At 44.9% G+C, this 18,269-nt stretch overlaps 1 protein-coding gene across 2 annotated transcripts in view; it reads left to right on the top strand.

The window, feature by feature from the left end:
- Positions 1-14,689: 14,689 nt before the first annotated feature.
- TRA2B (transformer 2 beta homolog) overlaps positions 14,690-18,269 on the top strand; it is a 28,084-nt gene continuing 24,504 nt past the window's right edge. For both annotated transcript variants that reach the window (XM_027875383.1, XM_027875384.1), the window contains exon 1: positions 14,690-14,791. In XM_027875383.1, the coding sequence (XP_027731184.1) occupies positions 14,756-14,791 (36 nt within the window). In that variant the 5' untranslated portion in view covers positions 14,690-14,755. The remainder of the gene's footprint in view (positions 14,792-18,269) is intronic.

Below are 18,269 nucleotides of genomic sequence, written 5' to 3'. Positions count from 1 at the left end.
ATTAACAATTCTAGGTTTTAACATTAAAACAGTAACTTCAAATAACTTAGTTAACAATCTTACAGCTTTCACAAGTGATAGTCAAATTGTTTTAGCTATAAGCCCTTTTTTTAAAATTACAGGTAAAGGTGGAAATACCTGATTTTCTAACTGGCAGTTATCAAACATTATAAGACAAGGTTAGCAGGCCTGACAAAGTAATATAACTGGTTCTACACAATTCTTCCACTGTCCTTTAGTTTCTTTCAGTTCACACTTTAATGATATCCAAATTGTTAAAAAGCTTATTGACATAACAATACAAAAGTTTACCAATTTGAAACAATATATATGTTTAAAACTTGAAACAAGCACATTACCAATCAGGTGACTCCAACCCTGTTGAATGCATTTCCAAATTTCCTTACATAGAAAATCGGGCATCTCTTCACTAATTAAGGAACTAATAATAATAGTAGTTAACATTTTTAGTGTCTGCCCTCTGCCAGGTATTGTATTAGGCACCTTCCAATCATGTGAGATAAACTGAGGTAACTTGCTTAATGTTACCCAGTTAACAAATTTCAGATCCATACATTTTCCCAATTTACCTTAGTGCCAAAAGTATGATAAATTCTGACTTAAGCATTAAATTAAGAGCATCATATTTCATTTAAAATATTACCAGAATGAATTAAATTACTTTCTGGTTGTGTTCCAGTACACAGAAACTTTTCTCTTTTATGTGAGGCAGAAAAGATTAAGTGCTACTCAATCTGCCTCTCTTTTTGATCTGAGGGGAAAAGATTCCCCTTTTCTTTCTTGTCTTTCCCTCCACATTCAAAACTTGGCCAGAGTTAGAATGTAGAGAGAGAGAGAGAAAAAAATTTTTTTTCAGAGTTCACTCCGATTACTTAGTCTAGTCCCTAATGGGCTATCTTCCAGTACCTTTGGGAGGGGTTCTTTACCACTAGTCTGAGACTTTTCCATGGTGGGAGACTCCCTGTTTCTTGACTGAGATGTCTCAATCTGACAAACTCAACCAAGCAAGCTCACAAGGAGCCCCCGGTGACTTGTTCCAGATGCTCTTAGAGGGAACTCAATCTCACAGACTCAACAGGCCCAGTCTTTCTACCCCACCACCCAGTCACCCAGGTCTCTTAAGCTAAACTCTTACCTGGGTCTGTGCACAGACTTATGTGACTGATAATCCTTTACTTCTTCCTCAAGAGGCTCTTCTTGTCCCCTCACACTGTTTCTGCTCTCTGCTTTGTTCTCCCTTCAGGACTTTGCTCCTAAAGAGAAGGTCAATCCTTCTCCGAACCGAGGGGCCACCGAGAAAAGGTTGGCAGGATGTCCTGCCACTTGGTCCTAGCCTGGAGACTTTTCCCCATTTAGGGAATTATTCTGGACAGTCCCCCATTTGTGTGGTACTGGCGACCACCCTAAATAAAATCAGAGTCAAAGTCAGAGTGCAGAAAGAGTTTTATTCTTTCTCATGAGAAAGGACACAGCCCTCGTCGTTCAAGTGACAGCAGTCAGAGGAGTGCAAAGTCTGTTAGTGGGGAACAAAGTTTTATAGTCCTAACTCGATACCCCCTCCCCATTCCTGAACCCTTCTTTCTATTGGCTGGGTTTCAGGTGCACAATCTAAATGTGGCTTTCTAAGACCCTTATTTGGAAATCTTTGCCTAGAGACAAAGAATCAGGAGAACTTTTGGTAATCATTTAGAAGTTCTGCCTAAAGACAGATAAGCAGGAAGCCTCTGGAGGTCAGGCTAGTAGTCCTCTGCAATGTTTATCCTGCTAGAGGAGATGGAACACAGGTCAGGGAGTACAAAGGGAATTTATGAGTTTTAGTACTGAGGAAACTTCATCCATCTCACTCAGAAGGAGATGGAAAAACAAAAGATATCTCATCACTTTTCCATTGACTTTTCTATACTCCTCAGTAGCTACTCTCAAAATACTCAAAGGGAGCTGGAATGTCATGCAATTACTTCCAACAATGCAAATGCCAGTCTATCCTGTGCAACTCTCATCCATGGCCACCAGAGGGGTCCACCCCAGCTGCTGCCTTCCCCTCTAAGGCTATATTTCCATGTAGCCACCATAGGCAGCTAAGTGGCACAGTCCATAGAGCACTGGGCTAAAGTCAGGAAGTTCTGGGTTCAAATTTGGCCTCAGACATTGGCTAACTTCTGACTAGGCAAAACAAGTTTCCTCATAGGTAAAACAGAGATAATGATATCATCTGTCTCAAAGGGTTGTTGTGAGAAGCAAATGTGATAACATTAGTAAAGTGCTTAGCACAGTGCCTAGCACATAGTAGGTACTTAATAAATGTTTATTTCTATCTACTCTCTATGTATCTTATAGATGTATAGTAATGCACATGGTGTCTCTCCCATTAGGATGGGACAGGGGTGGGGAACCTGTGGCCTTGAGGCCACATGTGGCCTTCTAGGTCCTTGGGTGAGGTCTTTTGACTGAGTTTCACAGAACAAATCCTTTTATTAAGGGGATCCCTCCCCTGCTCACTCCCCTGGGGAAGTTCCTTGAGGGCAGGGACTATATTTGCCTTTCCTTGTAACTCCAGAGCTCAGCACAATGTGGGCACATAGTAAGTCCCTGTTTTTACTTTCTATCCCTCGTATTGCCTTTTTTTGGCATTTTGTGCATATCTATATGTGCTTGAGTTGTGTTCATGGGTAGAATATAAGCTCCTTGAAGGTAGGGATTGTTTCATTTCTATCTTTGTCTCCCTTCCTGGTGCCCAATGCCTAATCTAGGGCCTGGCAAACAGGAGGCAATTAATAAATGCCTGTTGATTGTTGATTGCTTGAGCAATCCTTGACACAAGCTACCAACTCTCAGTTTCTTAAGTCCCAACAAATGTACCATTAACACTTTGTCAATTTGCTTCAGTTTCTCTCGCTTCTACTGTCCCCAGGGATGGACACACTGATGGACCAAATCAATTATCCTAGTCACTACGTCCAGGATATTCCGGTGCCTTCCTTCTCTTATTTACGTCTCATTTCTCCCATCGATAGCTTGTTTGTACTTAGCTTTGTTGTTGTCATCATCCCCATTCAATTGTGAGCTCCTTGAGGGCAGGGAATGTATTTTCCTTCATTTTGTATCCTCAGATCTCAGCACACTGTCTGGCACATAGTAGGTGCTTAATAAATGTTTGCTGACTGACTGATTGACAATTCCCTTTCACCCCTTCTGACCACCCCTCAGTGATTCAGGGTTCTGCCCACAGAATGGGGTTATAGGGTCATAAATATGGTGCTGGCAGATACTTCAGAGACCAATTTGTCCAACCCCCTCATTTTAAAGAGGAAGAAACTGATGTCCGGGTCCACTAGCTGCAGGTTGTAAATCCTGTAACCTTGTACGTTGGTTATGTACTCATGTGTCTTCTTCTGGGATATGGATTTCATAGATCATTTTTGACCCCTGTTCCCAGATCATTTATTTTCCTCTTCATTTTGTAAAAGTCCTAAGGATTCTTGATCCCCTAAACCTGTAATATCCCAGGGAATGTGCAGACTGGCTCCCTAGGCCGGGGAAAGATGACATTCTGTCCCAGTCAGTAACTATGATGGGTCCTTTGCAAGAAGCACACTCCAATCTCCTATCACTGCCAAGAGAGTGGCTCCTGAGATGCTCCAAGGAACAAGACTCAATGTACAGAGAAGGCAGATGCAGAGTATACTCCCCCACCCCAGAGTTAGTCAGCATCTGCCCAGAGCATGTTGGCGACAAGCCGCAGATGGTGAGTAGAAAGATTGGTACCTAGAAGTTTTTGCAGACATATCTTGTGCCTTCCTAAGGGACCAACCCACATAGGGACATCTATTTGGGTGAACCTATTTGCATGGAGGTGAATGGAGCATCACCCATCATGGCAAAAATCAGAGGGATATTCACTGAAGAAAGCCCCTGTCTGAGACTATCTATCCCTCCTGACTCTGGACAATAGGAGCTTGTTAATCTTTTTTGTGTCATGGACCCCTCTGGCAGCCTGGAGAAGCCTACGGAGCCTTTTCTAGAATAACACTTTGAATATGTAAAATAAAATATAATATATGGGATTACAAAGGAAGCCAATTCTATGAAAATGCAATTATCACAGTACTAAACAAAGAAGTAAATAAACAGGTTCATGGACTTCAGGTTAAGGACTCCCAGTAAACAGTGTTAAGCCTTCAGTGTATCAGTTGATGTAACTGCCGTTCAACTCTGAACCAACAGGTCCTGTCCATCCAGGATGGACAGCTTCAGCTTACTCACCTGTGAGATGAGGAGGCTGGACTTGATAGTTTCTAAAGTCCTTTCTGGGTCTCGCTCTATGAGCTCGTCCTTCCAGAGAGCGGCCAGCATGAGAACGCAAAAGAACCCCCAAGACCTGTTACCTGCGTGTCCCCCCACAGCCGGTTCCACAGGACCAGAGATTCCAAGCTGGAAGGGACCTCGAAAGTCACATGGCCCAACACCTTCAGGGCTGGTGAGGGACTGAGGCCCAGAGAGGCCCCTGTTCGTTTACTTGATGGTACCCAACAACCATGGATGACACAAGATGGACAACTGTCAAATGACCAGTTGTTTGCACGGCCACTAATGAAACTCCCCACGGGACCCTGTGTAAGTCTCTGAGCCCAAGGTGACTCCACTCTAAAATGAGAGAACATCTAAGATCTCTTCCAGCTCTTGGTCTGCTGCTATGCGCCCAGAAATGTCGGCCTTGAATCAGATTCAGTCATTAAAGGCACGTCCTCACAACCAATGGCAGAACATCTTGATCAAGGCTTGAGCTGCAGTTGGGACATTCCCCTCCGTCGTTACTCTCTCCTCCATACATCAAGTACAGGTTACTTGATATAAGTACTATGAACATCTGGGGGGAAGATCCATTTTCCCATCAATTTCCCTGATTGTTACTGTGGGGTTGTAATGCACATAGTTCCCACATGGTGGAGCTCTTGGTCTCTAAGCAACCACACACTACTTAAACAGATTTAAATGAATTAATGTCCATATTTCAATCAAATAGCCTCAATTCACCTACTTCATTTGAGAAGTACAAAAGGTTCAAGAATGTGGTTGGTGCCAGCATGATGGAAAGGGTTTTAGAATCAGAAGATCTGGGTTCAAATACCAGGTCTAATATTGATTATCTTGTGACCTCAGTTCCCTTGTTTTCCTCATCTGTAAAATGTAAAAAAATCCTATGATGAGGAATCCATTGGTGATTAAGAAATCCTTGGGTATTCATTCTCCACTAACTCAGCCCTGGATCTAGGATTAGTCCTCAAGGAGCCTCAGAACATCAGAATACTAAAAGATGAGGCCAGGTGACCCCAGACCTAGGGAGAATAGTAACCATGGACCTGAACAAAACCAGAAAAGGGCTTGGATGTACTCCCCTTAATACAGGCTGTACGCTTAGCAAAACCGTGGATCCCACTTTACAAAACGAGATCAAAATAATAATAATAATACAATTCATTTGAAGGAGCAAAAGGTTTAGAATTTCAAGGGGATAATGAAAAACCCAGGAACAAACTAGAAACTGCAAAGTAGTCAGTGTTTGCTCAGATACCAAAAAGGGTGATGTAAAAATAAATTTCCCTTTCTCAAGGGAAATAATGAAAAAACTAGGAACTAGGAAATAGTACCTCCAGGCCTCGAATTATATATATGCTGCAATATCAAAACTGGTATTGGTTTAAAAAAAATTAAGTTAATCAATGAAAAGATCTAAACAAACAAGAATTAGAAATCATTGAGCTAAGAAAACAAGTGTTGGGTAATCCTGATAGGCATACATTGCTTGGGGTATGGCCCTCCTCTCAACAGTAACTACTGAGAAAACTGGAAAGTAGTTTGGCAAAAATCAGGTTTGGACCAGCACTTTACACCATATACTATAACAAATTTAAAATGAAAGTGAAATGTAAAAATAAAGGTGATATTATAAAAATATTAGAAGAGAATGAGCTCAGGTAGCCTTCAAAGCTATGACTAGAGGGAGAATTTCTAGTCAAACAAGGGATAAAGGAGATCACGAGATAAAATAGATAATTTTGAATATATGAAATTGAAAAGGTTATAGATAAGTAAAAATCAAAGTAGCTAGGATAAAAAGGAAAACACTACTGAGGAATATTTTTATATTAAATATCTATGATAAGAGTCTGATACTAAAGAGATACAAAAATATACAAATTTATAAAGAAAAAAAGCCATTCCCCAATGCATAATTGGTCAAAACGGACATGAATAATCAGTTGTCATAAGAACTGCAGACTATTAAGAACCCTGTGAATAATTCACTAAAAGCAAGTAACTAATAATAAAAAGTAATGCAAATCAAAATAACTTTTCTAGCAGTACTTTTTTGTGGCAGAAAAGAACTAGGAATAAAGTAGATGCACATTGTCTGGGAAATGTCTAAACAAACCGTGGTGCATGAATGAAATAGACTTACTACGTTGTAAAACAATCGAAGGAAGAACTCAGAGAAACATGGCATAACTTACATGAACTGATGCAGGGTATAGGAAACAGAACCAGGAAAAAACCAACATAATGATCACAGCAAAAGGAGACTGAGCACTGCAATTAGAAGGGGCAAGGTTGGCCCTGGAGAAGATCTGAGACAATGCAGCACCTTCCTTTCACTGCAAAGGCAGAGCTCTATCTATGAAAAACACTGTTCACTATCAGCCAAGGTCAATGTATTGGGTTGTTTTTGTTTGCTTTTTGCTGAACTGCTTTTTTTTTTCCTTTTTTTTAGTCTTTGTTATACGAGACAGCTTTCTTTGAAGATATCTATTTAGAAACAAAGGTGATATAAAAACAAAAGGCATAGATAAAAATAAGAAAAAAATTGTTTAATGAAAAAATGTATATAACCCACCAACATCCATTGGGTAATGCCACTCTCCTGCCTTTATGCCAAACAACCTCGTGCCCCCCAGGCTCCTCTGGCAGGAGGACCAGGGAAGTACATTGCAGGGCCCATAGCCACAATCACAGTTTCTATGAGACAAGCATGTAGGCCACCTGACTTGGAATGTCTCTGTCCTACCCGCCATTAAGATGCAGCCTTGCCTAGGAGGTCCAGGAAATATGTGACTCACCAATATTACCTAGGCAAACTTATTATTGTCATTATTGTTATTACTATTACTATTGTTATAGTTTACAGAGCACTTTATAGAACTCTCTGTTTGGTCCTCCAATATCACTGGAAGATAGATATAATTATGCCTCTTTTGCAAATGAGGAAACTGAGGCAGATGTAGATAAAGTAACTTACCCAGGGTCACACAGTTAGTAAGTCTGAGACAGGATTCAAACCCAGGCCTTCCTGACTCCAAGTCCAGTGTTCTACGCACTGTGACACCTAGCTACCTTAAGATGCTGGCAGAGTGACAGAGGGGGTCCAGTCTTCTGTGTAACTATTTCTCTGAGCAGCTGGTCTACCTGGCTGGAAAATTTGCCATAAGGAAGGTGGCAAGTAACAAATCAAGAAGGCTTTCTTCAGTCCATGAGTGGACAGTGGCCTGAATTCTCTCTACTATCACCTAAGCATTTTCTCAAGAAAGGGTTGCATTGTACCTCATCCTCTGTCCTGGCTATTGACCTAAACCAGATGACCCAGATCGTGCCTATCACATGGAAATCTTCCTCAAATAATAACGATTGGTAATCATAAGGATAACTCTCATTGTGATAGCTGACGTTCACAGTGTGCTAAGATTTCAGGCTCTTTGTATAATGGTGAGGTTGACCAATGACTCCTTGAGGCCAGCACAGTTAGTCTCTGCCTGTATCCAATCTAATCACCTTGGGGAGTCTTCCTTTGACCAGGCATGGCTGAGGGTTTGGAAACTGTGTTCTAGCCAACAGCAGAGCAAGAACTCGTGAGGCATAGAGCCACAACAAGCGTGCATCCCATCCATCACTTGGGCTCTTTTCCTTCTTGGTGATAAGTGGGCCACAGCCTGCTTTGGGCTGCCAGGTAGGCAGTGGCAGCTAGCTGCGCTTCCTCACCCTCAGTCGGGTGTCCATGAATACATGGGGCCTCCATTTCTTCTGAGCTTGCTCTTTCATTGATATTAGGCGACTAAGTTCTCTGAGGTGCCTGGATCCAGGCATCAGCCTCGAGACTTCCTACTGGCGACCAGAAGCCATAGTAGTGTCTACTATAGGAGGGAGTATCAGTGGCTGCTGGAGTGATGGTAGCCAAGGACAGAAGAAGAACCTGCAGGTGGATGTGGACATACGGTCACCAAAGGGTAGTGGCAGTTTTAAGAATCATGGAGAGAAGTCTCAGATACGGATTGAGAAAAGTGGCCGCTTTTCAGAGCTTAGCAGAAAGAGGAACCTCATAAGGACTCCGTGAAAGGAAGAAGGGGGCAGGAAGAGAGTCACACCCATTGACCACATGTACTCTCCCCACACAGGCCTCATGGCCATAGTACTTCAACTTTGAGCCCCCTCCCCCCAGGGAGCTCGGATGTGCCCCCTCTTTGGGGATAACTTCTCAGTAAATTCGTTTCCTAAAAGCTAATTGAGCCTTCTGGCTGATAGTCAGTAGGGAACCCAAAAGTGAGTGGCACGTTAGCAGCCACAGCCACTCACCGTTATCCCTAGAATCCAGAGGGTAGTAATAGTAAACTGCCCTTTGGAGATGCAGACCACCAATATAATTGGGGCAGGGAGCTCAGATAAGGCATCTTCTCTGATTCTTACAATAGCTTTTCAAGGGAGTAGCTACAACTATGTTTATACCTGCAGAAACTTAAGTTCAAAGTCAAAGTGACTTATCCATGATCAATAGTTAGTGGCAGAGAGAGGATTTGAACCCAGGGCTTTCCCGGCTCCATGTCTAGTGTTCTTTAAGCTTTGGGTTCTCATAGGGTCTGCATGATGTCAAATTGATCCTTCGTGTTAAAATGGTCTATTGGCTTTCCTGCTTCCACCAGCCAAGACATTCACGGAGAAATCCCTAGCTTTTGTACATATAGCATCTTCCCCCACCAAGGAAAGGCATTTGCTTTCATTTTGGTCCACAGGCCACCTGTGCCAGCTCAGGAAGGGGAGGCGTGCCAGCTGGAAGGGGCTGGTGCATTGGCCCTGAAGCCCACAGCAAGGCTCTGGTGTGCTGTATACAGAAGGGGCACCCAAGATCAGTTCACACCACCAAGGTTACTGATTTCACCTTCCCGACCATAGGTTGGCTCCAGATCAACAAGCAAGAGAAGGGATGAATAAAGACTCGGTGGCAGCCAGTTCTGATGGTCTGGCATGGTCTTATCGGACAGCCAAGTGGCATCATAGGCATAAAGCGCCAGGCCTGGAGTCAGGAAAACTCGCCTTCCTGAGTTCAAATCTGGCCTCAGACACTTTCTAGCTGTGTGACCCTGGGCAAATCCCTTTACCCTGTTTGCCTCAGTTTCCTCATCTGTAAAATGAGCTGGAGAAGGAAACGGCAAACCACTCCAGCATCTTTGCCAAGAAGACCCCAAATGGGCTCACGGAGAGTCGGATATGATTGAAGCGACTGAACAATGTTGCTACGGAAGTTCCCAAACCAGGACACTATGTGGAGATAAGACAATTCTATCTCTTTCATGGTAATGGTCAAGACAGAGCCCTGTGCTATCTGACCCACATTCTGGAAGACAATGTTTCTCTCTCTTATCTGTAAGTTCCTTTCAGAGTGACTAAAAAATGACAAATGTTAGCAGGGCTCTGGGAGTACAGGAAACATTGATTCGCCTCTGATGGCTCTGCGAACTGGTCGGGCTATTTTGGAAAGCCATTTGGAATTGGGCCCCAAAGTTACTAAATTGTTCTTACCTTTGTGACCCAACTAAACCACTACTAGACCTATATTCCAAAGAAACAAAAGAAAAAGGAAATTGACCGTATATACAACACACATATGCACACAGAGCTAGCTAGCTAGCTCGCTAGATAGATCTCAGCTCTTTTTGTTGTAGCCAAAAATTGGAAACTGAGGGACTGTCCTCCTATTAGAAAATAGCAAACAAACAATCACGTATGAATATAATAGAATATTATTGTGTCATAAGAAATGATGGTGGAAGCTGGGAAGACCACTATGAATTGATGTAAAATGAAGTGAGCAGAAATAGAACCATTTACCCAATGACAACATTAGAAGAGAAAAACAACTTCGAAAGACTTTAGAACTTTGCTGGATGCAGAGAGGAACCATGGTGCCAGAGAGGTGATAGGCTTAAAATGCACAGGGACAGACAGAGACATTTTTTAGACATGGCCAAAGCAGGGATTTGTTCTGGTATCTCTCCACGTTTGTGATGGAGGGTTTACTTTTCATTTCTGTTGTAGCTGGTGAACTGGGGAAAATAGGGCTGTGTGAAGGGCAAGGGCTCACATGGCAGTCAGAAGAAACAATACAGGGAAACTCTCAAGGTCTCTCCTAAGAACTCTGGAATTGGTTGTATGACATGGGAGACCCTGGCCCAGGACCGCCCAGCCTGGCGTGCCCACATCAGAGAAGGGGCTGCACTCTATGAGCGAAGCAGAATTGAAACCACTCAGAAGAAACACGAGATGCACCCAAATGTTCACATGGACTATCTGTGCCCACCCTGTGGCAGAGCATCTGAGCTCGCTGTCGTCTGACCAGCCAAGGGCGGACGCATTGTAGCTTGACTTTATCACAGCGATGTCATTTGGTCCTCTTTGGGAGCAAAGGCCAACAACCAAGCGTGTAAATATCAATAACATATTTAAAAGTGACTCGATCCACCAACTCCTAGAGAACCGCCACCTTGAGCTTGGCAGTCCAACATTTGAATATGAGATCACAAATACCAAAGATCCTTGAAAGGAACACTTGGAATTTTTTCTTGGAAACCTGCAAAGATACCAGGTGAAACCAAAGGCTGGGGGATCCCATCCGGGTCTCTGGTAAATATCTGGCCCCTGGGGAAACCTGAGCTCCTGCTCTACACACCACGACTTGACCTAAAGTGGGGAACAGTGGAAAGAACACCGATTCTAGAGTCAGGACCAGGTTCCAAAACCGAGTGATCTTTTTGTTTTGTTTTGTTTTTTTGCTAGGCAATGGGGTTAAGTGACTTGCCCAGGGTCACGCAGCTAGTACGTGTCAAATCTGAGGTCACGTTTGAACTCATGTCCTCCTGACTCCAAGGTGGGAGCTCTATTCACTGTGCCACCTAGCTGCCTCCAAGTGATCTTGAGCCTCAGTTTCCCTCTCTGCAAAACGAAGAAAGCTGCACTAGATGGCGTCTGAGGTCCCTTCCTGACCTTGCTCCAGGACCCTGTTACTAGCTTCAGCTAGAGAAATAGAAGCTTCTTGAGGACAGGGAGTGCATTGCTGGGGGGGGTGCCCTCTTCTGGATAGTATCTGGCTTTCAGTGACACAATTCTCTCCTGCTCCTCCCACCTGTCTGATAGCTCCTCAGCTCCTTTGCTGGCTTATTGTAAATGTTATTTTAGATTTTTCTTTTCCAATATATTGATCTGGTTTGCTGGTTTGAGCTGGTTCACTTCTTCCTCTTAGAAAACTGTTATAAGGGATGGGAGGGGGGAGTGAAAACTGTGAAAGCTCAGCTCTGATACCATCTTCTGCCTGAAATCTTCTCTCCTCTCCCAATGGCTCCCTCAACTACCTTGTATTTAATTACTTTGTTGCATATATTTGTATTTGTTCACTTTACGTGCTGTATATATTTTTATATGTTCTTGTTTTCTCCCCTACTAAGGTCCTTGACAGTAGAGATTGTTTCATTCTTTCTACTTGTATCCCAAGTCCAGCACTGTGCCTCCATATAGTTGGTGCTCACTAAAAATGTTGATCTTTTATTCTTAAAATGAATTATTATATCTAGCTCTGTAAAACTATCTTTTTGGTAGTGTGATCAATATAGCATTAGATCTATAAATTAAGTATTGTCATATTGGCACAGCCCAGCCATGAGCATTGACTATTTCTCTAGCTATTTAAATATATTCTTTATTTCTTCAAGGAGCTTGAATCTATATAAGTATTGAGCATACTTGAGTAGATTGACCTCAAATATTTTATGCATTTTGAAGTTTTTTCTTGAAAAGATTTCTTTCTCTCCCCTCCTCCAGAACCTCCCCATAGATAATCCACTTTTGCTTTGACTTAGTTGGACAGTACAGGCCCCATGAACAGGTCACTCAGCCACAAAGTGTTTCCTTTTTGGGGAGCCCAAACCCAAAACAGCAGTGAGAACTCTAGGAATCTCACTGAAAAGGAGAATTGGCCCGATTGTTTATTGGCTGAGAATCCCTTTATGTGTCTTAGACATTTGTTTAGAACCTCCCAGGAGTCCTCATTTTGTGCCTTTTCTGAGGTATAAAATCGAATCTGGCTGGTCCCCAATAACATTTGTTAACTTGAGCACTTATATAAGAGCTGAGAACCCTCTGGAACCATCTTTGTGGAGGCAGAGACAGGAGCTCTAGTTCACGTTCTCTCAAAGTCAACTCTGGGTGGGGACAATGAGGCAAAAGAAACATCCTGAGATTGGATCCAGCCCACTTAAGCCCAAGCTCCATGTTCTAGCCTTCAGGGAGCCCTGCTTGTAATAGGACGTTACAGGAGGATTTAGTTGAATTATTATGCAGCCAGGTTGTTCCCACTCGGGGTTGCCAACACACGTCCACACTCCAAGAGTGTCTCAGAGTTGCAAGCCACACAGGGCCCCTGCTATCCCCCAGACCCCATCTCCCTTGTCAACGCCTCCCAGTCCAGATGACACCATCCAGATTCCAGAATAGACCCAGACACCCCAAGGAGCAGCAGCAGAATTCCCAAGTCCCCAAAGGCAAGCATTTGCCTTTCCTAGAAATCACATGAGAACATAGCCATTCTGGCTCAGTGCCCAGGCTCTCTTTCCTTTGGCATGTTTCCTCCCACACTCTGCTCCTGTTTCCTTTTCCTTTTCCTGTGGTTCATCTCAATCAGCTTTAAATCGGTTTCACTAATTTCTATGAATCAACTGTTAAGCATTTATTAAGGGATCACTTACTATGTGCCAGGTCTAGATATATAAAAGACAATCCCTGCTCTTAGAGTTTACATTCCTACTGGGGATGGGAGGTGGAGAAAACAGCTTGTTCTCAGATAAGTAAATACAAGATATCTACAAAATGGGGATCTGTAGGAGGTATGCTAATGCTGGGGGAATAAGCAAAAGCCTTGGGAAGGAGCTGAGACTTAGTGGGCTGGAGGTTCCCAGAGGAGGCCCAAGTGAGACCAAGGAGAAACAATCTCATAGACTAGGGGAGGGGGAGTATTGGGCCTCCAGCCTAGAAAGATGGCCTTGAGCCTGCTGGTGAAAGGTTGTAAATGCCAAAGAGGTGAGTTTGTTTTGTGTTCCAAAGGTGAGAGGGAGGCACGCAAGCTCCTCCGGCAGTGAAGTGACATGTCCAATGCTCCCTGTAGGAAGTCAATGCAAGGGATGAAAGGAGAGGATAATGCACCAGTACAGTGGGGAGGTCAGGAAAGGCTCCCCTGGGGTGCAGGCTTAGAAGGGGGAAGGGGTTGCAGGTAGAAGTGGCCAAGGACCACAGGAGCCTAGATGCCCACTGAGTGCCAGGGACTGTGCAGAGCCAGAGAGCCTGCCCTCAGGAAGCTTACTTCCACCTCAGTGAGGGCCTTCTCCAAGGAGAAATCTACCCTCTTTGGGGTTGGTGTGGGAGGCCTCCAAATGGATCTAGAAATCCTAGAGTTTGTTAAAAACACAGGGTTGTTTTTTTTGTTTGTTTGTTTTTATGCTGAAGCACAAGTTTTGGAGATAGAAAAATAACCCTGAACATTAGGGTTCAGAGGAGGCTTTTTATGGAAAAAAATTACAAGGCAGCAATACATTATTTTGCATATTGCAACCTAGGGCTTTCTTTTAGACTATAAAAGTTTAAGAAAGACATCCATAATCTCCTGCAATGTCCAAAAGTCTCCCCTAAATTTTATCATTCAGTGATTCAGGTTCTAGTCAAGCGAGGTTAAAACGAACAGGAAACCGTCCACCAAATATCTCTGAGAAACGGCATAGCGAGATGTAATAACAGGAAAATGAGAGGTTCCTATCAGACAGGCAGGGGCACGGCCTGGGCAAAGGTCTGGAGTCGGGCAGTGACTGGGGCCCTGCGGCAGGGGGCTCATCCTGCGGCTCCCGCCTTCTCCACAGTTCCTATCTCCAAAGGCACGAAAGAGGCCACGGCGGGCGAGATTCGGCGAGGAGGGTCCCCGGCTCGGGGTCTTGGTCATGGGAGGGGGGGGGAACCCGGAGAGATGGGACTCTGAAAACATGGCGCTCGGCCGCCTCGGCCCCGCCTCTCTTTCCTCCCTGTTCCGCCAACGACAAAGACGCGCGCTCCACCCCGCCACCTTCCCGCCAGAACGCGCGCAGAGAGCGAAGGGGGTGGGGCGGGGTTGCTGACGTCACTTCCGGGCAGCTCCCCACCGCCCATTGGGAGGAGCTGCACCTGAGAGCGCGTGCACGCCAGGCGCCGACGGACGTAGAAAAGGCCCTGCGTCACTTCCGGCACGAGCAGAGCGGGACGCGGAGGCGGTGGCGAGAGGTCAGTCTGCAGCGGACGAGCCTGAGACGGAGGCGGCGGCGGCGGCGGCAGCGAGCGGCTGAGGCAGCGGCAGCGGCGGATCCGGCGGCGGGACAGGCCAGCGAGGCAGCCCGGCGGCACCATGAGCGACAGCGGCGAGCAGAACTACGGCGAGCGGGTACGTGGAGACGGCGGGGCGGGAGGGCGGGCCACGGCCGTTGGAGAAGGCCGTTAAAGATGGCGGCGGGCGCGAGCCGGGGCCGGGGCCGGGGGCGGGTGGAGGGGCGTCCCGGCGGGGGGTGTCTGGTTTCTCCCCGCAGCCATCTTGGGCCCCGCGCCGCCGCCGCCGAGAGCACAAAATGGCGGCCGGGCTGGGGGCGGGGGGGGGGGGGGCGGAGGAGGAAACTGATCCCGGAAGAGGGGCCGAGGGAGGCCCGGGATGTGAAGGCCACTGCGGGAGGACGCGGGGGTCGTTCGCTGGCCGGGCCCCGTTAGACTGTGAGCTCCTCGAGGGCAGGGGCTGGTTTAGGCGTCTGTCTGGCACACAGTGGGCGCTTAATAGATGCTTGGCAGTGGAGGAAGCGGAATCAAAATAATTCGTCTCCAGGTCACCCGGTGGGGGGAGGGGGGCTTTGATCGCCAATCCCCTGGCAAGTATGGCGCCGTGGGGAGTTAGTGCTGGATTTGGAGTAGCATGTGTGGGTTCGAATCCTGTGTTTGGGCTCGGACCCTTGAAACCCGAGCTAAGTAAAGGAGTCCCAGTGTTGGGGGGGGGGGGCAATTCCCTTCAAGCCCTTGACTCCTCGGTTTCCCATCTGTATACCGCGAGGCAGTTGGGCTGGTTGGTGACATTTAATCTGTGTGTCTGCGATTCCAAATCCAGCCCTCCGCACGCTTCCATCTTTCCATCTTTGATCAGATGAGGAAACAGGCACATAGAGGAGGATGACTTGCCAAATGCAGCAATTGCTGTGAGCACCAGACACCAAAATCTAGAGAGGTTTTCGTCCCGTACCAGGCTGCCTCCCAGCAAGAGGGGAAAGAAATGCACTGGCTTCCCCTTCTCCCTACCCCCAAGTAATCAGTCCCCCTTGGGATCTTGTCTTAACTTCCCTGAGGCATCAAAGGGCTTCTACTAACACCTAGTGCGGAAAGGTGAATCATGTTGGGATTAGGAATTACTGTCAGTCACAGCAAGGTGTCTTCTACCTGAGGACAAGCTGCAGGGCCCTGTTCTATTGGAGTTGCTATGGCCCTACCTTCCCCCTTCCTTTACAGCTTGGATGCTCCAGGGCAGACTTTCTGTAGAAGCATTTTTTCCTGTTAATTGCCTCCTTATTTCATAGACTAGAAACCTTACAGTCAAGTAAGAATGAAAAATAATTCTTTAAACAAACCATTGTACACTTCAAGTACCCTGAGAAATGAGTCATGATACACGTGAGTTTGGACTCTATCCATGGCACCTTGACAGTAGATGTATGACCCTTTGCTGTCCACTTTTTTATTTGTAATTGGGGATTATACAGAAAGCCCTTCTATGTCTCACCTAATGTCCTTGCACTAATTTCTAGTTGAAAGTGTGTAGCTACATTTACTTTGGGCCTGTTTCCTCATCTGTAAATGGGGATAATCTTTGACTAGCTACCTCATGGAGTTGTTGTGGGGGGTTTAGTTGTTAGTATTAGGGCGAAGCTTGCCTTGGATTGGCATCTTTGCAAGAGGGGCTTTTTCCATCAGCAAGCCTTCACCCGCTCAGTCCCTTGCCCAGTCCAGTGCAAGGAACATGACTGACATGTCAAGGAAGCCGCCTCCTTTGGCACAAGGTTTCACTGTGGTGTCTTCAAAATTGCTCTTAATACTCAGAACTCTTGTCTTTTTTTCACTTTGTAAGCATAGGTGACATGGATATACACCGTATTTTAGAAATGAGTTTTAATCTAAAGCTGCCCCCATGGGGTCGGGGAGATAAGCATTGTGTTTTACTTGTTCAGTGAAGAATGCAGGTTTAGACAGTAGACCATAACCCCGACCTAATCCAAGGGTAGAAAAGTAGCCTTTGATGATTTGTTTTAAGATTTCTAGCCAAAATAATAGGCTTAGGAGTTAGGTTTTAAAGAGGTCCTTTTCATAAACAAACATTATTTTGAATGCTTGTTAGCATTTCCGATTTGGGATATGGCTTGCTGTAGGTATAATTCACTAATTGGCAATATAATATTAAGTGGTAAGTTTCTTTAAATTGATGGACAGCCCTTTGAAAGAACTGGTGTTTTAGGCTGATCCTAAATTTACCTTAATTTCAATCAACATGCATTTAGTATGTACTAGGCACTGTGCAAGGTGCTAGGGGTACAAATGCAAAAAGAAAAAAAATCTCTGGCAGCAAGCTTAGTTTCTTGGAAGAGACCTGAGGGCTCATTTAGTCCAACCTCCATATTTTATAAATTTAAAAAAAAAAAACTGAGGCAATGAGTGTCATTGGCCTGGCCCTTGACTCCAAATTCATTGCGGAGGAGGAAACTGATCCCGGAAGAGGGGCCGAGGGAGGCCCAGGATGTGAAGGCCACTGCGGGAGGACGCGGGGGTCATTCGCTGGCCGGGCCCCGTTAGACTGTGAGCTCCTCGAGGGCAGGGGCTGGTTTAGGCATCTGTCTGGCACACAGTGGGCGATTGATAGATGCTTGACAGTGGAGGAAGCGCAGAGAGCGACCCCGCCCCCCAACTATACCACTGTGACTGCTCTAATTATGTTAAGAAACATGTGGCAAAGTTGAATCAATCTGGTGTGAACCAGTCATCATCTTTGCCGTCCATAGAACTCAACTGGATATTTTTCCTATAGGAAATAGATAAATATTAATGGAATATTGTACCAAATTGTTAAAAATAAGTTTGTAAACTCTTGAGTACCTATGATACCAATAGCTAGCTGCTATCATAAGCAGACGGTCACTACAGAAAGTGAATAACATGGTAACCTGTCCAGTTTGTCCCACGTTGATTTATCTACATACTATATAGACTTAGTTCAAAGGGATTGTTGCTTAGAATGTCTTCCCTTTGCTCCACTGTTCCTTTTAAGATTTGGGGATTGTGTAAACCTACCCAGTCACCTTTAAATTGAAATTCTACTTAAAGAAAAATTGCTCAGGAAAAAAAGGTTTTAACTGAGTGAGTGGAGTAAGGTTGTTGTGCTTCATGTATAATTCATGTGAAGTTACCATCCCACACATAAAAATTGCAAATACCTTTTTTCTGGTGATCAAAGGCCAGGTGGGGAGAAAACAACACTAAGTATAGCAGCCTAACAGAATATAGCTAGTCATACAGTGTGTGTTTACATTAGTAAGACTGGGCATGTCAATTGAAGCATTGCATTTTATAATAATTTTACTTTGATATCAAAATTTTCATCCTATGCATTTTTCTTTGCCTTAAGGATAAAAATGCACTGTGCCTCTTAATGGGCCTTGGGCCTTAAGGGTATTCTTAAATTCTGGTCCTTCTAGTGTTAAATTAAGTTCTTTGCTGGAGTCTGAAGTGGAATAAAATTCTATATAGACTGCCTTTTCAGAAGTCATTTTGAGAGGAAAGTCCTGGATCTGAAGGACTGAGGTTCACTTTCCTCTCTGGTTGGGCCTGTGTGAGTTGAG

Source organism: Vombatus ursinus, unplaced genomic scaffold (assembly GCF_900497805.2).
Source record: "Vombatus ursinus unplaced genomic scaffold, bare-nosed wombat genome assembly UNPS02014808.1, whole genome shotgun sequence".
Taxonomy (NCBI): Eukaryota; Metazoa; Chordata; class Mammalia; order Diprotodontia; family Vombatidae; genus Vombatus; species Vombatus ursinus.
The sequence above is the reverse complement of the archived record's forward strand: the minus strand, read 5'-3'. Positions and strand labels throughout refer to the sequence as shown.